A 22,619-nucleotide genomic window follows, 5' to 3' on the forward strand; every position below is an offset into this window, starting at 1 on the left:
AAGTTTAGCAATGAGCAAAGCCAGAGCAACAGCACATGGAAGGGGCAGGCAGAACACCCAGGGCCAGCAAAGGAACATCACAGAGGTGGCACAAGTGGCAAAGAGATGGCATCCCACAAAGCAAGGAAGGAGGAGGTTCCCAGAAAGCATGAATGGTCAACACCACTGTAATTCTGTCTTTGCAAAGAGGAACTGAGCAGCTACTTGGGTATAAGATTCAGTCACTTAGAGAACCCCAGCCATAAATATTCTAAAGGGGTTACCATCTGTCATTTTGCCTCCTAGTCTGAGAAGATCTTCAAATAAATAACATAAAATGTCAGCACAGATAACGACCCAGACAATGTGTTTAGCCCTGGCTGGATTTCCCATAAGAGAGGCAGGAGCTGCAAGCGAACAGACCCAGAACGTGTCTGGGAAAAGGTGTTTGACACGGCAGTGGGTAGGGGGTAGCCAGCAGGGAAATCCATTCAAGCTGCGGGAAGCACCAGGAACCGCACTGTTAACAGAGGTCTATTTCTCGTAGACATTCAGAAAATACTGACAAATAGAATAAACCAACTTTCAAATGGCCATTGGCAGGTTTCCTCCAATCTGTGTTTATTCAAATAAAATCAATGTGGGGGGAAAATCAACTTATCATCAAACCTGAATTCCCAAACCAACATGATAAATTGACTTCATTGTCAAGTTAGGAAGTCCTCTTGCGTGACATTCACTGTTGTCAATGTCACACTCGTCTATCAGCTGAGTATGTTTCAGCTCCTGGATAAGCACGACACGGACAGGTGGACTGCAAGGACCCCGGCCTCCCGAGCTCCTTTTCAGATTCAATATCAAAGAAGACGAGTATGCAGTAGCCGAAGTCTGTAATAGGCTCTTAGAAACTGAGACTTGAAGTGAAACGACATAACAAAACCCATTTTACCCTAAAGTAACTGATATAAACAAGCGTTAAATTCTTCTGGCATATTTCTGGTCACAGAAACATCACTAGACTTCTACAGACCCAAACATTTCCAACATTAAACATTCAAATAAAAGTGAGCTATACATACATTAATGAAAAATCCATTAAAATAAATAAAATAATTCTTTTCTAACTTGCTGATTCTTGTTCAGGGTCACAGGTGCTGAAGCCTGTCCCTGAAGCTCAGGGTGCAGGAGGGACCCACCCTACAAGACACCCTTCCATCACAGGGCCACACACACACATCCACACTCACTCTGACTGGGACAGCTGAGAAAAGCCAGTTCCCCTCACACCTAGGTCTTTGGGGTGTGGGAGGAAACCAAAGCATCTAGAGAAAACCCACGTGTACCTGGGTAGAATGTACCAACTCCACACAGTCAGTGGCCCTGTCTGGGAATCGTTTTTTTATTTCTCAGCAACATTATACTGAAACAAAGTTGAACCAAATGACACTATTCCAGGACCTGCTCAGTACTTGGGGTGCTTTACCTTTACTGGTGTATGATATAAAAGGCCACATAAACATCAGACTTTTGAATATTAAAAATTAAAGTCTCTAATCTTTATAACTCCCTGGTATAGCTCTTAGCAGATTTAGTTGAAACAGACTGGAATTTTCAGACATTCTTCTAAATAATCCATTTATATATTTCAGTACATTGGAAATAAAGAAGAAATTTATATGCTGAATCATTAAAAATTAGATCCTTTAAAACTAAATTGCATCATCCATCAAAAGTTACTAAAGAAGAACTCCCCTTCTAAGGTCCTAATCAGTGTCATCAGAGATAATGAGAAAATCCAGAACTTGGCTGAGACATGGCGTTTGTAATGTATTGAGGTCCTGCAAATAGAATCACCATGCTAGTCTAATCGAGCGTAAACACCAGCTGCATATTTAGCCATCAGTAGATCTCTGGTACTGTCTGCCCTGAGTCCTTGCACACGATTTGGAGCAGGACTCTCTTTAGGACGCAGGATCCCTGGCTGTTGCCCTGCTGGAAGGGACCTTCACCCACTGCAAACACATCTTTCCCTTGAAGTTAATAGGCACACTGACTAGTAAGACATGGAAACTGCAGAAATAGTCTATTTTTGCACGGAATCTTCCCCTATAGCCCAAATTGTGACTTGAGTCAGCAACATCTTCATATATGTGCCATGATTCAATTTGATAACAGGCAGTATAATAAAAACAGCAAAAAATAAGGTCTATAAAACAAAAAAGCAAGTCTCTGGCCCTAGCCAGTGTGGCTCCATTGGTTGGGCATTGTCTCATGAACGGAAAGGGTCAGAAGTTCAATTCCCAGTTGGGGCGCATGCGTAGGCTGCATGTTTGGTTCCCCAGGGCATGTGCGGAAGGCAACCAATTGTTTCTCTCTCTCACATCGATGTTTCTTGTCTTCTCTTTCTCTCTCTTCCCCTCTCCATAAAATCAAAAGTAAAAATTTTTTATAAAAGTGAATCTCTGCAAGACATCTCTGCTGAATGACACATGGTATGTTTTTACAGAATCACAGCTACAAACCTGGAGGGAGGGTCAGACAGCCTGGAGAGCAAATCTACAGCAGCCTGAGCTAATTCCCCGGCTACAAAGTGGTAGGAAGAGTTAACTCCAAACAAACTTTGGCAAGCAAGCTTCTTGAAGGCTGTCCTTTTTAAAACCCACTAATGTTGATGATGATTTCATCTCAGAGCTATAATTTTTCTAAGTTGGCCGATGATGATTTAGTTTAGATTTTATTCAAACACACCATTTATAATAAAAGTCCTCAGATACTGGGGTGGACAAGAGTAGGTTTCCAATTGTTTATATAGAAAAAATGTACAATTCAAGAATAAATGATAGTGCAAAACTAAACCCCGTGTTTTGTGAATTCACAACTGTAAGCCTACTTTTGCCCACCCCTGTATTTCATTCCTGTGGGCATGTTTTAAATAGGGGTCGAGCAAGCTGATCAGTGTTACAGACTAAATGTGTGTGTCCTCCCAAAATTCATGTTGAAGCTCTCGTCTTCAAAACAATGCTATTTGGAAGAAGGGCTTTTGAGAGGTAATTAGGCCATGAGGATGGAGCCCTTAGGAACAGGATTAGTGCCCTTTCAAGAAGAAAGATGAGAGAGATTATCTCTGTCTCCACTATGAGAGGACACAACAAGGAGATGGTCATCAATGAACCAGGAAGAAGACTCTTACCAGGAAACCGATTGGCTGTCACCTTGATCTTGGACTTCTTACCTTTAGAACTGTGAGAAGTAGATTTTCTGTTGTTTTAGCCATGTGGTCTATGATGTTTTGTTATGGTAGATTGAATGAAACATTTGCCGGGATAGTGCCATTGAAACTTATCAGAAGCTCACAGTGGAAGCAAACATCACCTTCTAATAGCTTTGGTTGTGGAATAGGTCACAATTCTCAGGTTGAGGACGCTTTGTGCTGACTTGCCCAGGCCTGCTCAGGACCACCCCATTGCCCGTTTTCCACCCCCTTTCCAGGTCTTGCTAAAGAACTCAACGGCCTCCTACAACTCCACACTCTGGCATCAACCTGAACATTTATGAAGAAAAACCTTTGGAAATGCCCAGTCCATTAATTCCACAATCTGTCATGGTATAAAAATGGCAGGAAAAAGAGATATGGTTCCCTCTGACACTCTAGTGAGCAAGACAGACACTGTCTTGGGACGGCAACTGTATGTTTTCTCTTAAAACAACAAACTCTTAAAACCAAAGGCTACTACATCAATCCTCTCCAAGGCTTCACTGAACAGCTTCTGGAAGCCTCACTCATAGTACCTGTTTCCATCTAACTTCCCTCATGCTCCTTCCCCATTCTCTCCAGTCCTCCCCCAGACTGATCTCCAGAGGCACGAGTGGTCTCCTTTGGGGACCTGATGGTCACCTCCCTGCCCTGACCTTATCCGATCACATGGTAACACAGCTTACAGTGATCACTCCTGAATCTGGCACCTGTAAGGGCAGCTCTTCCTTCTCAGTCAGCTCTCAGGTTAAATGTCACCTCCCGGGAGAAGCCAACCCCCGCTGGCCAACTATAGGAGCCACCCTGGCTCTCGCCACCCAGCGCTATCTTCACGCCCACTGTGTAAACTTGACATGACCTCTGTCTTGTTGTCCTTGGTAGTTGGTTTGTTACCTGCTGTCCCCATGAAGGTAGAAACTTCTGGGATAATATTTCACTCAGCCATGTCCTCTCACAAATTCTTCTGTCTTACATTATCCAAATTAAAACTTGCCAAAAAAATACTTATTTTATGGGCAGCTAAGGAGCAGTACTTAAGAAATCAGACATTGTTTTTCTAATTAATATTATGAGTAATAGTAGTGAAAGAAGAGAAAAATTAAGATTTCTCAAAAGAAGCACAGAGGATAAGGAAGGACAATACGGGAGAGCTCCTACCTGTGGCCAAGTAGATGGTGTGGATGAGGGCATCCCGGCCCTGCACCAGGTCGACAGCCACGTGGGAAAAGCGGCTATTGTCCTCCATGAAGGAGGGCACCGGGGTCACTGGCTGCACCACCTCATGCATCAGTATGAACTTCTGGGCATCCTGCAGGTTCCGTTCTGTCAGGTTCACGTACATTCCCTGGTCCACCGTGCCACACTGCAAGGGAAAACAGGCCATTGCTGGAACCAGCCACGTGGGCACCCACTGACCCTGGCCACCCAGCTGGAGGCTGACATGGAAACTGAGACAGTTTAACAACTAAACTGTGCAAACATGCCTGCTTCTCCATGGTCCCCGAAGTCCCCACCCTAGTGTCTCTCTCATTTTAGAGTTGAATTTATATTTGAGGAGCCTCTCAACTTCATCATGAGTAGGTGACCAGAAAAGTTAAAAAGAATAAATGAAGTGGAAGTCATTGCTAGCTTTAATTTGAACAGCACATGCATAAAATTTCCATATCACCTGCTAAGTCACTTGGGAGCCCTCCAACTAAATGCATAGTCTTTTATCTGTCTGACAATTCAAATACCCAAATTGAAAATGCAGCCATCAAATACATAATACAAATTTATTAGTTTTTTTTATTGGAGCAGTGGGTCTATAAGCAAGATATGGATTCCATGGAGATAGAATTAGGTCATTTTAATCTGAAAATTATATAACATTGTTCTAATATCTTTCATGTGGGCTATAAGAACACTGTGATGGCCTTATTGTTTTACGTTCATATTCAAAGCCAGACAAAACAAAAAGTTTGTTTAGAGTCTAGGAAGATGAGAAATAACATGGTGAATTTGCAAAAAAAAATGGGGGGAATAGAGATAAAAGAAGTAAGGGAAGGTGATGAGGAGAGAGAAAAGTGTGAAGGAAGATAGGAAAGAAAGAAAGGGAGGGAAGAAAAAGAGAAGAAAAGAGATTTTCAGATTGAGGGATTCTATGAAGATGACTTGGATATTCGGGGGGAAAAACAGCCTAGAAATTGCTGAGAATTAAATTCAGAGCTGTGTTGTGAGGAGGCCAGGAGGTATCACATGGGATGAATTTTGGCAAGGATGAGATAGAAAGGGGGGTAGAAAGAGAGCAAAGCTTTTGTGGGACAGAGAATAGAATCAGAAAATTACCACCAGACTTTCTCATTTCTCTCATAAACTTTAAATCCTGGTACCAATAAAGGCCAATCTTCGGCAGAACTTCAAGTCAGTCAGTCAGATGGACACATACCATATGAAACTTCCATTCAGAACATGCCATGTCTAACACTTGGCTTTATATCAGGTTAGAGGTGCAAAGTGTAAGATGGAAGCTGTTTCATTTAAAACACATGTTATTTTTGCAGCACTCGATAAAATACCCTACATGCCACAAAATGATAGGCTGATTGATTGTAGCCTTAGAGAATCTTAGAATGAAATAGATTGTGAGCATGGTCTAATGTTTCATTTAAAGTCACATCCTTGCAGGGGCACCTTGGGTGCCAGGCAATGGGACCACATGCCGCCAGGTGAAGGACTCAGCTTGGCTACCAGGAGCCATGTGGTCTCAGGTGAGGCATTGCTTCTCAGCTTCTGTACCTGCCTGTGAAGTGACTAGGAAAACTGCTCACTTCCCAGAGCTCTGTGAGACCCACTGAGATAACCAGTGGAGAGCATTTGTAAATTAATTACAAGTGCTTGTAAATGCCAAGGCACGAGACAGTGTGCCTGGCACAGTAAATAAATGGTCAATGCACTCATCTGGTAGCCGAACAGCAATTCTGCGGTTCATTGAGCTGCAGAGCTCAGAGGGAAATGAATGAATAAGTAAAGAAAGGAATCAATGGGTGAATACACCAGCAGTTGCTATTGAGCCAGGGAGGCTGTGCTAGGCAATTTTACATAATTATCGCCTGTAGTCTTAACACTTGGAGGACAGGACAGGAACACTCCTATTAACCAATGTGGTACAAGATGAAAGATGGCTCTACTGGACTTGGTCTGAAGTCCATGCAGATGAGTTCCAGTCCTGAGAATGACTTTCTGTCTGATGTTCGTTCCTCCTTAAATCAATGGCAGCAGTTAAGGTGCAGGTAGCAACTAGTTATCTACCTTCTGGGTGAGCTTTTGCACACAGGTTTTTGTTTTGCATGTGCAGTGATTTTTAAAAATTGGCATCACAGAAATTGGACGTGCATAGCAGGAACAACGACCACCCCTTGCTGTTTTACTCCTGGACACCATATCTCATTTAAGTCGTAGACTTTTAATATTGTCATTTATAGTAAGAAAAATGCATTTGGTCTTCTTCTTGCTTCTGGCACAAGCTCCTAAAACCCTAGGAATTTCCCAAGTGCTGACTGGGATAAATATGTCTTTTGTTATGTTGATGAGGTGACTGTAGGACAGCATTTTAGGATATGGTCTGGTTGCCAGAGGAAAAGACCCTACGATTGATTAGAAGCCTGGAACTTTCAGTCCCACACTCTTCTTGGGAGGGAAGAGTGCTGGAAGTTGATTTCAAACACCAATGGCCAAAGATTTATCAATTAAACCTATATAATGACACCTTCATAAAATCCCCAAAAGACCAGGTTCAAAAGCTTTGGGGTTGTTGAACGAGTGAAAGTGTTGGGAGAGGAACCATTCTTGGAGAGGGCAGGCAGCTCTGCAGCTGCTCCCCACACTTCGCCCTGTGCATCTTTTCACCGGACTGTTCCCTGAGTCATGTCCTTTTATAATCAGCCAGCAATCTAGTAAAATGTCTGAGCTCTGTGAGCAACTCTAGCAAATTAACAGAGAGCAAGGAGGCAGCTGTTGAAGTCTCCTATCTACGGGGTATTCGGTCAGAAGCAAGGCTGACAACCTGGATCTGAGACTGGCATCCAAAGTGGGGATGGAAGGGTTTACCTGTGAGAACTGCTGCTATTTCTGGGTACATAGTGTCAGGATTGAGTTGAACTGCAGGACACCCAGAAGGTGTTGGAGAATTGCCTGGAGGCAGGAGAAAACCCCCACACACTGGAGCTGAGTGACAAAATCGTCATTCAAGAACTGGTTTCGAACTACACGCTACAATGTCTTGGTTTCTTTTTGAAGCCTATAGTGAATATCTCACCCAAGGAGTCCTTTTCAATTATTTTGAAAGCTATTTAAATTTATAGCACATATTTATTGAATCATAAGTAACACACAAGTTCTCCAATGAGCTGCAAATTCTTTAGTTGTGCCTTATAAACTGGGCTCCCCCAGCGTCTGTGTGACCCCCTGGAGATTCTGCACAAATGGAAAACAATAAGAATAACAAGAACACAGTTACCGTCCTCATATGACTTATAACCCACAATGGTTGTCTTGCTGACACCTCGGTAAGTACTAAGGTTAATAATTCTACTAATTTTTAAATATAATACTTGCATTTTTATTTATTTGTTTCAGGGGCAACAGAGCCATCCTCATCCTGACTTACAGGGACTGGGCGGATGAGTCTACAACCACCTAAGCTCATGCTAACCTTCCTCCTGTCTCGCTGCAGACATGCCTCATGTATCAGAGGACCCTGTCGACATGGCCGAGTCCATTAACGGAGTCCTTCAACACTGGCCTCCTCATCTGCTTGGCTGCCATCAAGTCGAGGGCGTATTGTCCTCGTCAGCACCATCATTTCTGATCGGCTACAATCAAAACTGCACAGAAAATTCCAGAGTCTGTACACCCACAGCTGTGCCACTGGGTCTGAATGATGTTTTCTGTCAGTAAGTGGGTCTGGGTGACTTTGGGGACCACGGCCTCTAACAGGATGCAACTCTACGGCCCCACCTACAGCGGTTTCTAGATGCAACTGATGGATAGTTTGCGTTGTTCCATTATCATTTTCAGTTGACATTTCTGAATTAAATCTTGAAATATTATGCACTGTCCTCTTACCCATACTTATTTCTGAACTTGAATCATGTTTTCCCTCCTCTAATTGACAACTACTTCTAGTATATAAATGCTGCATAAAATTCCAAATATTGGTAGCCAAAAAAAAAATTTTTTAAAATTAGCCAATTCTCACTGTTGCCTATGGCAAACATAAGGCCCTATACACATGATTAGTAGAGGGACCCTCGGTTGAAAACCTAGTCCACTCCATGTCAGCTTAGATGGTCCCCGGAACGGCAGTGAGGAAGCCTAAGCTAGCATGGTTTCTTTTCAAACCAAAAGAAAACACCTGGAACTTATTTGTACTAGGAGCTGTACAAAGAACCACCATAAGGTATAACTTTAGTTTCCCGCAAATCTTAAATTCCACCCAAAGAAGAAAGCTCAGCTATCCAAGCTTCCTGCCTAAAGTGAAAGCCATGTGTCCACACGCTTCATTTATTACACCTTAGATTGGACCTACTCCCATCTCCCGACCGTGAGCGAGCCCTTCAGTGTGACTAGAAACGCAGCTGGCACTATAAACCCAGATGCCTGTGGCCTTAGGAAATGAGCAGATTTGCTGTGGGCTATAAATATATCCAGATAAAGGAGCTAACTTTACCCACTGTTTGGAGGTGGTAAGACATCACAAAGTCTGTAAGTCCCTTCTTCGTGAAGGCTTTTGCAACAGTAGCGCCAAGAATTAAAAGTACATCATAAACACAGTGAGCATCCCTTGTTAAGAATTTTTAACCTGCAGGATTTTGCGACGGACTTTTGCAAAGAGAATGGCGTGTTTTACCTTCAGGGTTTTATTGAGGGCCTTCATCTGGACATGGGTGGGATTTAGATACAGAGACTCAGCAAAAAGGCCAAGCATCGGTGTTTGGTTAATAGTTACATAAACCAAACGCATCATCAGGAAAACTGGCTAACGCCTGTTCTGTTCCCACTAAACTGTTGGCTCACCTGACCCACAATAGGAACTTCCCTGTCCGGTACTGAACTTTCTCATCCGCAAGCCTGGGGTGGGAAATGTGAATCTGATCCCTCAATTTCCTGACGTACAAAGTACAGATACACAGCCCACCTTACAGAGTTGCTGAGAGGAGAAAGGCAAAGTTTAGGAAGCATTCACTACATGTGGCAACCAGGAGGCACCCAATAAGTGGTCCCTGAGAGTCATCTTCACCATGTGCATTACAGAATAAAAAATGCACGTTGACTGATGTTTTCGAAATGTACTCGAAAGGTATATATGCCTGTGCATTTGTTTCTCTCCTTCCTCATTTCATGGATGGAAATACGAGATGGAAGATGCTACATGATTTGTCCAAGTAAAGCAGGAAATGGCGAAAAGGACCTGTAAGCCACCCTTATTCTCAATCCCTTTCTTTTTGAAAAGTTTCAGAAACTGTTTCAGAGCAATTAGAAGTGAACAGTTCCCTTCTTTCTACCCCTTTCTATCGCTCACGGACATGAACAATGGTGTGGGGACAGACAGTGGAAGGCAAGGCTGGGGGGAGGGGGACAAGGGGGGGAAGTGAGATAACGGTAATAGCATGAACAATTAAAAATTTTCAAGAAAGAATTGAACAGTCCCTAATTAAGTCCAAGTAAAGTATAAAACTTTTCCATACCTCCGGTTTTCTCAGAGGGTTGTATGTGTTGAGATGATAAACCAACCAGAAGTCTGAGGCCTGGATATGGGCCCAGGTCTGCCCTGATTAAGTCGGGTAACTAAGGGTCCTTTAGTGGGAAGAGGCCAGGACTTTGCATCTGGAGACCTGCACTGGGCATGTGAGAGACTGAGATCCCGGCTCAGTCACTCATCCCCAGTGTCGTGGCAGGACCATCTGCCCTGGAAATGTTGCTGGGAATCAGAGCACTGCCTCCAGCATGTGACATAATGCAGCAAAATTCTGAGCCCCCCTGGGAAACGGGTGATAGTAAACACACACCCACGAGGATGAGGATGTGCCTGTGATGGTCTTTGTCAGAAGAGTGGTCCTCAAGGGAAGCCTGCTGCTGTGAACTGAATGTATGTGTCTCCCGTAAATTCTTATGCTGAAGCCCTAACCCTGGGTGTGGCTGTATTTGGAAATGGAGCCTGTGAGGAGGCAGTTCAGGTTAACTGAGGCCATAAGGGTGGGTGGGGCCCTAATCCCTCAAGGTTCAGTGTGTCTCCAGGCACAAGTGAGTGTCTCTCCAGGTGCAACAAAAAAAAGGCCACGTGGGGACACAGCTGGAAGAAGGCTGTCTACAGGCTGGGGAGACTGCTCTCACCAGAAACAATCAGCTTGAACCTGGATCATAGACTCTAGCCTCCAAACTGTGAGAAAATCCATTTCTTTCGTTTGAGCTGTCTAATCTGTGATGGCAGGCCAGCAAAAGTCATATGCTTGCTGACCAACCAACCGAGAGTAAATCGCTTCATCTCTGTGGGTCTCAACTACCGCTGCGTGTTGGGAGATGGAATAAATGACATGCAGGGCCTCTCATTGGTGGGATGGCCTATCACTTTGAGACTTATGAATGAGTGGCCTCCAACTGCTCTCCTTTCTCCACAGCTTCTCCATGCCACCCCATTTACCCCAGAAGAAAATCTCGCCACATTCGCCAATTAGCACTCCAATGCTGTTTATGCATTTCTGCCACAGTGCCGGGAGCCCATTCACCAGAGCTTCATTCATTAGGGATCAGAGCTTCTGAGGACAGAGTCCACCATCATTAGAGCTAACTAAAGCGTGGTTTCTCAACCTGCTGCCTTACGCTGGCCTTTTCCAGTTCAGCCTCAGGCATCACAGCTGACAAAAGTTCTTTTTTGGTTCTGTCCCCTCAGTTGACAAAGGGCTCGGGCTATATTCACATGAGCCAAGCCCAGTGTGAGACTGTCCCGGAGGGGTCTGGGAAGCCCACAGATGCCTGTGCAGCCATTGAAGGTTTAAATAGTTTAAATAGTCCCAGCCTGTCTCCCAGAAAGTATCAGCATGCTTTGGAGGGGGATGACCAACTGAGTGCCCTAATGCCCCCAGACATTACCTGGAAGTTGGGGTTGGGGTTGGGATACGGCAGCCAGGCAGAGCGTGAGTTCTCCTGGTACTTGAAGGGCCCATTAAAGGCCTGTGAGATGGCGCTCAGGTTGAAGACGCACACGGCCGAAGCAGCGATACTGTTCCTGGGGGCCGAGGAAGAGAAAGGAGGAGGAAGGTCAGGAAGGCCCGCAGTCACCAGTCTCTCCGCATAGTGGGAGAGACTGCAGTGGGATGCTGCCCAGTGGGAGCACCTTCTGGCAAACCTCAAGCTCCCAGCCTTGTGGATGCCCCACGGAAGAAATGGGAGCCATGAGCGGCGCTCCCCTGGGATTTCTCTGCGGAAGAACAAATGTTTCAGTACAGAAACAAGGCCACTTAGCAGTTATGACACTCATAATCCTGCCGGATGGGATTAACTCACTCAGCCACAGCCAGAGTGACAAAGGATTTTGAAGAGCCCCGTGTTCCGCCTTTTAAATTCTGGAGGAAACGGCCTTTCTCCACCAGGGGCTGGCACCTCTCATCTGTCGGCATGGCCCCCCTACCCCACGTATCTGGTTACTTTCGCAGGCACTGGGGTAAGCAACTGCTTTTTCTATAATCCCCAAATATTTGTGTTGATTTGTAAACCTTTAAAAAATAATCAACGAAAAGCGTTTTGTACAAAGTGCCTGTCAGACACCCTTCATATATCCATTTTATAATTTCAAAGGGTGAAAGGGAAGAATTGGAGAGCGCTCTGACACTGTGAAGTGGCGATTTAGAATTTAAGCTCTGCAGATACGTGGGGGTGCAGGGCCCTGAGAAGTTCGGTGACCTTCCACGAAGTGCAGAAACAGCAAGACAGTTTTTGGTTAAATAAATCTGCATTTGGATCTTAGCTTTGGTTTTAAATTTTCTTGTTAAGAGTCTTAGCCAGTGTAAGTTGATTTATCATTCTCCTGCATCCTGAATCAAAGGAAATTTCACAGGAACTCAAAAACAGAAATATCTGCCTTACACTCGATTTATTTTGACAAACAGACTTGTTTCTAGACACCACTGTAGAGGCTTTACACATTTCAATTCACTGCATCGTCCTGAAGTAAGGAGCAATCACTGATAAGTAAAATGGGGCACAGCTAGGTCAACATGCCTGTCCAAAGTCACCCAGCTACTACATGAGGGGGTTGGACTTGAACCCCTGGCAGTCCTGCTCCAAAGACCAGGACATTGAATTCTTCGTGAGTGTCCTGTGTGGACAGCATTAAAACCACCCCACAGGAATGCAAGAGCCTTGAGGGCAGGGACACGTGTTTCTTCTGGAAGCTCCAGCAGAGACAGCAAGAGAAGAGAGTGGCAGGAAGCAGGTCTGTCCCTACTGCTGGGGAATAAAGTGATAGATGCTAAAATTGAACCTATACATATGGTTGTTTTCATTCTGTCTTATTTTTCCCTTGGAAAGAAGGACATGACAAGTCAAAGAATGCAAGAAAGAATTAGCCTCCGACCGTGACTGGATCTTAGGAAGAACAAAAACACAAGGATGTTGGAACAAGAAGAGCAGCTGGCACAGCAGGGCATCTACCAGGACCCGGGTGAGGCCACCTTGGTTGAGGAGTGTTAATAATGACAATATAATAAACCCTCCAGATCACTCTACTAAGCATTTCATAAGGGCTACCTCGTCTCTCACACACAGATGCTGAGACCAGCCTGAGCATACAGACGAAGAGACAGAGGCACGGAGGTGGGGGTGGGGTCACTTAACGCCAGTCACAGGCTGAGGGAAGCAGGACTTGCATTTGCTTTGCACGGGGGCCCCAGAGTTCCTGTGCATGACTCCAGTGCTGTGCTCCCTACCCTTCCTGCTGGTACCCCATTTCTCAGTTCGCTGCATCTAGTCACTCAGAATAGGGCTGGGCACATATCTGGGGTCAGCCCAGAGTCCCTCTGGGTGCCCCAGTGGCAGCCAGTCTGGACATCTGCGACAGTTGTTGGGGTCACTTCTTTTTTCAACCTTCCTGGGGAGCACAACGCCCCTGGTGCAGGGCACACACACACACACACACACACACACACAGCCCTACCTCCCTTACGCCCTTGTACTTTCAGTACTTTCATGGGGGAGCAAGGGCACAAATGTCTCCACTGTGGTCCTTCCTCCCCATCTCCCTGGGATAGGCCTGCCTTCCAAAATTATATAAACACTGTTGTCTCCTCATTCCTGCAGACAGGTGGGGTCAGCCCAGGTCTAGACCATTGTGACCTTGTGGGTGAGCCCCCTCGAAGCTGGGATCACTACTCATAAGCCCATTTGGAGAACAAACCATCAGCCTGGCCTCCCTCAGGAATCACAGGCATGCTGGGGCCTTCATTTAATGCTAAGTTTTATTCCTTAACTTGTTCAGAGCCCAGGTGAGTGAACGTGGAGAGAGATGAGCCCCACAATAGTGGGACATAATTATGTTTATAAGGAACATAAAGCTTGCTTCCTTAGTCCAGTGAAAGCCACAGAAAGAAAAGTAGACACGTTCCTCTGTTCAGCACCGAAGGAGAGGAAATATATCAAAACCGTCATGGTTCTCCACCCCTACGCCTACCATTCACTATTTGTAAGCCACCATTTTTAGATATCCCAGAAAACAAACGCAAAACCTTCAGAAACTCCATTGCAATAATGTGCCATGTCCCGCAGCCCAACTCATGCCCACGGGATTGAGGAAACCACAGAGTCACCGGAACAAAGGGAGTTAGAATAGTGACCTGTCTCCCCACTCCCCAGTGTTAGGAGACCTGGACATAAAGAATCTAACTAAAACTATACTATGAGCAAAAGCACCAGAAAGCTTAGCCCCAGCATTTGCTAAGCATGTAATTCAGAAATAGGAAATAACGAGCTACCTCTGAACATCATTTTGTTTCAGTTTACAACAGAACTTGTCCAGAAAATGGTCACCAGTTGAGAGGGTGAGATCAAGGCTGACATGTGAGGGTGAGGAAAAGTTGGACCACTGTAGGATGGGAGACGGATATATTGAAAGTTGTTATTAGACCTAGTGAAAGTGAGTATTCTATAGAGAAAGGAAAGATCTAGAAATTCTGCCTCTGCTAGTGTAGATGCTATATACTGGGTGACTTCCAACATGATGGGTGTTTACAACAACAAAACGAAATATCTGGAATGGTCTGAAACTAATTTTTGAGGGTATCTAAACTGACCACTCACCATCTTGGGATGGACTGGGCACAGTACTTATATAACTTTTTAAATTGTTCATTTTAGCTCAGAGCCAGGGGAATGAACAGCTAACTAAGCCAAATTCCCACTGTGGCTAAAACTGATGTCAACCGAACAACTGAACATCCATCTTGTCCAGTCTACGCTATTTCTTAAAAAAGGTTCTGGAAAGCAAATCAACTTCAGAAACTATAAATAGATTTTTTTAAAAGAAACTTATCACAGAGGGAAAATAACCTCTGGCTTGAAACCCAGATTTACAATAAAGATGGTCATGGTGGAGCGGGGGTGGCTGGGAAACCATCCATTTCTGATTTTCTATCTTCATGTCAGAAAGCAGGCTTTTCGTGGAGTGAAGGTTATTATCAAGTGAACGTTAACACTTCGGCACAGCAGTGGAAAGATCAGAAGAGAAAGATCAACAGGGAAGTAAGATGCAGATAAAGTGACTCTTTGGAAATGCCATTCATGGGCAGGCTTTGGAGGCGGAAGAGGTGGGAAAGCAAAAAGACCCAGAAACCCAGCAGCCACCACCCAGAACCCAGAGGTCCCCAACTCTAAAACCAGGGAAATCCTGGACAAACCCGGATGCTTGGTCATCCAACCCCATTTATCAGCAATTTCAACCCATCCTGAATCAGCTCCTTCATTGTACATACAATTATTGGGCTTTTGTCCAAACTGTTAGGTTCACAATTTAACAATTTCAAAGATGATCCAAACCAGACCCCATGCTGCAGAACCATCATCATCACTGCAATGTTGAGAAAAGTAGAGGCTGGCGGCAATGTGACATGTGATTCCTGGGGCTGGGATGATCTTGTTGACTCTTACACAGCTTCTCAGGTAAAAAATGGAGAATGAGTGTGGGGTCGAGCTACAGTCCATCAGATTAGACTGAACGGATGAGCAGAACACTTCATGCCTTTATCTAGTACAAATACTGTCAGTTATGAAGCTAAGAGCATCTGCCCACGAAAGGAAAAAATGCTATTCTCTTTTCAAAAATATTTTAAAACCATAACCATCATTTTAGAAATGCCTGCCTACAACAGCCATCTTCTAGAACAATGGCTTAAAATGCAACTCTGGGAAAGTGAGAATGTGCATTTCATACATAAGCAGCAGTTTAGTCAAGAGTTGCATTATCTCAAAGATTAGACTTTCCAGACAATAGTGCTTTCATTATGCACAGATGCACAACTTACATACCGAGAGAAAAGCAGGCCTAACACATACCAGCATTTCAGAAAGCACTGAGAATGCCCTGGCAAATCAGGAAGGAACGCTTCGTGGAAGAATGATTTGATGCTTCTATTCCAATAAGGATAGACCAAATCCTCCTGATTAATTTTATTTTCTTAACACCAGTCTCAGAAATCACAGATCTTAGTATAACATTTAATTCACACTCAAAAAAAATTTTTTTGGCTGTTAGCCCAGTAAAATAAGAAAGATTTCTTTTTAAAGCTACTTTTAAACCACAAAGGTCAAAAAACAGTAGACTCATTCAGAATGAGTAGAAGGGCAAGAAAAGCAATTATCCGCAGTTACGTACACATTGGTGGTGAAGATGCCGTAGATCAAGTCCAGCTCAGGCAGGAAGAAAGTGCTCTGCAGTTCATTGTAGTAGAAGGGGACCTCGCCGGGGCGGGAGCAGTTCAGGCGGGCCTTCATGAACGTGGTCCAGGTGTCCTCCAGCAGGAACCGCCCCCCAATGTCATTCTTGCAGACCCGGGCAGCTCTAGAGAACACGGTCTTCCCACAGTCATGTTCCACAGCATTTTCTCGGAAAAAGAAGTAGGTGAAATTCCCGATGTCGTAAGATGACACAAAGTTTGGCTCTGGAAACAACAGGAAAGAAGAAAAGTCTTAACATGCACATGCTCTTTATGTCTTGCCTGTTCATTGTTTCTTCCAAGGGGACTTGGTTCTGTGTATGCATCTTACAGGATGAATGGGAGGCCCTATGAGCATCTTAATGGCCTGTGCTGCTGGGCGGAAGGAACTCCACACAAGTTCTCAGTGATGAGAAATCACCATAATAATTCCACAGGGCAGTATCCTGAGTTAGTGCAGGGTCAAAGAAACATACCATTAATACCATAAAAAATGGACAGCAAAGATATGCAGTCTACTTTAGAGCAATTCCTATTACTTTATTTGTCTATAATACAAGATTATATAATCTTACAAAACCTTCAGAGAGACAAAATAAGATTAAAAAGATAAAATGTGATTCAAAATACAGGGTAGAGCAAAGTAGGTTTATATTTGTGCTCATGCAAAACAAAGTTTATTCTTGTATTATTATTTATTAGTTATTGTACTATGTTTCATACGAACAACTATACACCCACTTTTGCCCCATCCTATACACAAGTCTAGTATCATGTTTGTGTAATAAGACAACATAATCCTTTGATTTTGCTCATATACACATGTTGGCTGATATAATTTAGGTGCTTTTAGTAAGGACTGTAAAAATGTTTTTCATTCGTGAAAACTGAAACAAAAACAGAAATGTAAGGTTAGGGTCCTGAATGAGCTTTAGCAATTACTCCCATTACTATGGTAACCACATGACTGTGAGGATTAACCCCTATTTTCTTTTTTCTGGGTTACCAGAGAATTCATTCAGAGAGAGGCATTATACTGAAGCAGAATCATTGACCCACGCCTTTTTGATCTCATAATTAGCTTAAAAATAGAGATTTAAAAGTGACAGAAATATGACAGAACCTTTACTTAATCATCAAGCTCAGGAGGAACTTAGGAATTACATAGATTGTCCACTGAATTTTATATACAGTACTGAAAGTGTCGTCTTTATAACTCTCTATTTAAGCCCATCCATAATACAGATGATATCCTTTCAGACACAGACATGCACTAATAGTCATCTTTAAAAACTCCAATAAACAGGTTTCATTGTTATTCTTTTCTCTCTTGCTAAGAACTTTCCATTTAATCAGCAAGTGTTTGACTTTTATGATGCCATTAGAATAATACAGCAATAACTTTGGGTTTCAAAATTAATGGAAAGATACACACAACTACTATTCACAAGAACAGATTTCAGGGATAATTAGTTTGGGGGGGACAATTCCGTGGGCTTTGTACTTCACCAGATTCTATCAGAGTGCACCAATAGACATCGTCAGGACAACTACAACTACCGTACTTTACTGTGTATAATGCACACTCACGTTTTCATGTGCATTACACATGGGATTATGATAACCATTATTATACCCCTGTATAATGCACATCCTTATTTTTCCCTCAAATATTTGGGCAAAAACATTTGCATTATACATGGCAAAATACAGGCTGGTTGGCTACAACATGACCCATAATGTTAAGAGTACGACACACAACAGGCTCATGGAAGATCCGAAATGTAGACACTGATTCAGAGGCTGGTGTGAAGGTGGCAGGGAGCATCCTACTATTCTGTTCAGAAAGGTGGGGGCTAGTTTTCCATTCAATGCCCTTACAAAATACTTCAATTTAACTCAACTTTACAATCTAAAAAATGTTAACAAATATTCTAAATTGTATATGCAATGCACTTTTGTTTCAGTCCATTATACTGTTCTTAAGTCATTAGAGAATATTAAGTAATACAAAGAGAATTTGATAAGAAATTATTTTAATTTGAAACCACTGAACATACTAATAGATCACTGTTTGCTTCAACCTGAAGTGGATACTGAAAAAAACAAACAACAACAATGAAAAAAATCCACATCCCCGGACTGCATTAAAATGTATGAGATGAAGTTAAATATATTCACTGTTACAGTGTGCTGTTAGATCCTGGAGGCTACATATCTCTGACTTGTGTTTTTTGGAAAATAAAGCAAAATATTGAGAGAATTTTGAATCTGTGTTCACGATTACTCTCCAAAAGAGAGTTATTTCTAAAGCAGACCCCAAAAGCCAAGATACAGGAAAATTACAAATTATGTTTGGTGTATAAAAAAATAGACACCTATATGTCTAATTCTAAATAGAGGCTAAATCGTTTCAGAATAGGTCCTGCACCCAGGTTCCTGCATCTAGGCTACAATTAGATCTTTATACCGAAAAGAAAGAAAAGAACACCATCCTCACCAATAACAAGAATAACAAACCTTATCTTAAAAAAGAGACCACAAAGAACAAAGGCCCAGGAATGAATGGGTCTAGCCCAGGACTACGTTCACCCAGCACATATGGATGAGGTGTGAGCAGAGGAGACCACAAGCTTTATCAAACACCCTCCCAACTGACCACTTCTGCTACTAACCTGGGGACAGATAGCATGGAAACCACATAGCAAATATCTCTGGTATGTAGGGAGGCTCAAGCAGGAAAATGAGAAGCGGCAAAGGTAAAAAGATCTGTCATGCTTCTCCCAGGTCTAGGTCAGTCTATAATTTAGGAGTATCTGTAGCTAGCCGATGCAGCTGTGCTGGACTCCGAGCGCGGTGCTTCACGTTCATACGCTAACTAAATTCACAGGAATCATAGAGGTAGATGCTGGGTCATTCTTCCTGTGTCATAGACAAGACACTAAAGCCGAGAGGTCTAATCAGCCGTCCAAGTTCACACTCCTGGCCGTGTGGGGCAAAGCCCCTGAATCCAGGTAGTCTGACCAGATGGCCTTTACACTTATCTCTACACTACAGTAATGGGCAGCACCAGAACAATGGATTATGTTAATAATATTCCAGAAGAGGAGGGGAATCTTGAATAATGCTTTAGAAACCAAAGCAGTGAGCAGGTGTACTCAGGATCACGATGGGGTGGGGGGGTGGGGGTGGGGGGTCTTACAACCTACTAGAGGGGGAGACAGATGCCCAGAGGGAACTTGGCTCTGCAACTTTTAGAGACATCAGGAATGGCACAGAAAGAAGAAAAAGCAGAAATCCAACCCAGGAATCCAAGCAAGGGCTTACAAAACAAGAATCTTGCTGGGAAGTGACTGCCCCACCCCCAGAGATGGTGTTGCACATGGCTGCCACTATAGCCTCAGAGTGCCCCTGGGTGACTGGTGGGGCATCAAGTTCGTGTTCATTGTCCAGTCCACTGAACAATCTTATTCAGATTTCTCATGTAAGAGGACACAAAGTAAAGTCAAACAGATTGGCCCACAGCTTCCTCTTTCCACAAAGAATCCCTAATACCTCGTCAGCCCACCCTGCACCAATGTTATAGGATGGCAGGGCATATTTTACATGGGTATGCTCAAAGAATTTCCTGTTGAGAAAGTAGGGGAGAGTGTATGCTTAGTGTGTAGTGTATGCTGTTTAATTCACCACACGTTACAGGTCATTTTAGGGGCAAGGCTGCATTTGGAGACACACCCGGCCACCCTACAGGGGTCCTTCGGATGCGGATGGGTCCCATACTGAGTGACCTGCTGCAAAGTCAGGAAGCTCTCTGTCTTGGAAAAGAGAGCCTTTTGAAACTCAGCCTGCATCCTGTTTCTTTTCCACAGACAGCAAGAAAGCAGGAGTAATTGTTAAACAGGCAGCCAAATAAGTCTTGCATTTATAGATATAAATCTGGAGCTAAGGGGATGTTTGAGTCTCAACAGGCAAGATAATAAGATGCATATTGTTTCCTTTGCATTATTCAAGTTCTGTCTTGGGTTAAAATGCAATTCACCACCAACCAGTATCTGTCACTCCTGAGTGAACTAAACAAATCACAAATCAGGTACTGCCTGATTATCTACACTGCATGTGAGTGTGTGAATGACAAATCTGAGGGATCCTTCATTCATTATCATTATTATTAGAGCTACAATGGAATAGGAGGTGCATTGCTAATTCAAAATAAAACCAAACAAGAGTATATGTCAGTTTACTATAAATACATGCATGGAGCTGTTTTATCTCACGGTTGTAAAACAGTGAGTTCTGCATTACAGTATTCTGCAAAATATGTCATGTTATAGAGAGACTCGTGTTTTGTGATGTAAAAACTTTGAGTTTACCCCTTCACTTACATAAGAATGACCAAGTCAAAATGAACACTGACAGAGGACCCATAATATAAGTGAACACAGGAAAAACATAAGCATCAACAATTTTAGGAAGATTTTGACCGCATAAAACCACCAGCTGCTGACCATCCAAATGTACCCTCCCCTTCCAGTGCCTCCTGCATCAACCTGAAGGTGCACCGCGTTCAGTGAGGCTCCTCGTAGAGACATATTTGTCTACATCAACGAGAATCAGTATCAAAGGCAAACAAGGAATTCCCATTTCCCAACTTGCCCCAAATCTTACTGGAATCAAGACCTATCATAATTTCTCTTGCAGACAAAGGTCACCTTGGGATATGCTTGCCAAAGGCTGGTTGGCCAAGGCGTGGTATGTGTGGGTTGTGGCTCCGCCCACCCCAGCTTGAAACCTGGGCTGGACCACTGACATCCTAAATCCTGCACGACTATTCAGGGCACAGAAGAGCTAAAGGGGAAGGGTTTGCAGGAACAATATAAAGGACGCATGGACAGTAACAAGGGGGCGTGGAAACGGAAGGGAGGTGGGGAGGGCTGGGTGTAGGCTGGGGTGTGATGGGGGTAAAAGACATAAAACTGTACTTGAACAACAATTAACAAAATAAATAAAATAAAATAAAACAAAGCTATTTTGCTGTAAGGATTAAAGAGACGTTTACATAGTAAAATTCTAATGAATGGTGGCTATAACTATTTGATGATTTACTCTTGATTCCCTTTTAACAATTTATACTTAGTAGAATTTCACATAATGATAATCAAACATGTATATATTAAGCTTCAAGGTGATCAGAAATTAAAGAACATAAATACAGCCATACATGCTGAGATTTCAAAACAGCAAGCTATTCCACCACACCCCTCCCCAAGAAAAGAGTTAATGACAACAATCTCCACACAGGACACACAGTTAGCCAGACATTGTCTGCTCTCTAATGGGTTGGTGTCAGTCACTATCAAAACCAGTTCCATGCAGATTCCCAGAGGTCAGAGCCTCTGCTATCGTGCACATCTTTCCCCTTGTCAGAGCTACATAAAAATGTGCTGTCTAGGTATTTATTATGAGTGGACAATCAAACTAAAGTAAATTACATTGAGCACAATGTGGTTTAAAAGCCACGAAAAGCACAGTATTTCTAATACTGGGTAGAGGAACAGACAGACAGATGTATGTGCATGTGCACAGACATAAAGCATTGAGGGGTATGTATAGATGGCTCAATACTTCCACCTCCTGGCTGTATGAACTGAGTCAAGTCATTGAACAGCACTGACTCCCAGTCTCCTGCTTTTCTGGATCGTGGTAAGGACGTCCAACACGCAGTATCACTGAGAGTCAAAGGCAGCATGTGGCTGTGCCCAGCAGCACTTCAGTGCTATTCATCAAAACACAGAGCTCTGTTTATTTAAGTACACAAAATAATGAATAAATAACAAACATGTAAATTAACAATGAAAATATACATAAACATATAAACTAGCATAAATATACACATTGGTAGGCACATCGTCGGTGTGTACTTAACTAGCTAATACATTAGTATGGCATTCTGTATGGCCAATTGGGGCCTGTGTCCCTCCAGCAGATATGGAACTGAAGTGGGTAGAAGGGCCAGGCTACAGACGGAGCCCTGATGCCAGAGTGCTCCTGTGTGACCACCTACTGTGGAACTGTCCTAGGCACTGAGTATTTCCTGGTACAGTGAGACACAGCCTGTGACCTCGAGGACAGCGTGAGAAGACAAAAAAGACAGACCAACAAATAATCATAATGATGAGGAGGACAATGAGGTTCCAAAGGCAACAAGGTGAACTTGAGAATCAGAAAGGAGGGGATCAGGAAAAGGGAAGATATGAGCGTGGGAAGAGGCCACGGGGCCAAGAACAGCAGAAAGTGCAACCTGAAAGAAGATTCTGAGGGTGGCCGGGATGGAATGAAGCCAGTGTCGTCACGGAAGGAAGCAATGGGACAGGAGGCAGAAGGCCGGGCCGCAGTGAGAGGTAGAAGGCCTCTACTCACAGTGAGAG

General features: G+C 43.5%; 1 protein-coding gene across 2 annotated transcripts in view; it reads right to left on the reverse strand.

Annotated features, from left to right (window-relative positions):
• The window catches only part of SEMA5A (semaphorin 5A), a 290,042-nt gene that overhangs the window by 117,396 nt on the left and 150,027 nt on the right, over positions 1-22,619 (reverse strand). For both annotated transcript variants that reach the window (XM_037062995.1, XM_037062997.1), the window contains exons 7-9: positions 16,134-16,419; positions 11,363-11,498; positions 4,391-4,595 (exon numbers count right to left, since the gene is read on the reverse strand). In XM_037062995.1, the coding sequence (XP_036918890.1) occupies positions 4,391-4,595; positions 11,363-11,498; positions 16,134-16,419 (627 nt within the window). The remainder of the gene's footprint in view (positions 1-4,390; positions 4,596-11,362; positions 11,499-16,133; positions 16,420-22,619) is intronic.

Source organism: Sturnira hondurensis, unplaced genomic scaffold, assembly GCF_014824575.4.
Source record: "Sturnira hondurensis isolate 20B ecotype Veracruz unplaced genomic scaffold, ASM1482457v3 Scaffold0014384, whole genome shotgun sequence".
NCBI classification, from domain to species: Eukaryota; Metazoa; Chordata; class Mammalia; order Chiroptera; family Phyllostomidae; genus Sturnira; species Sturnira hondurensis.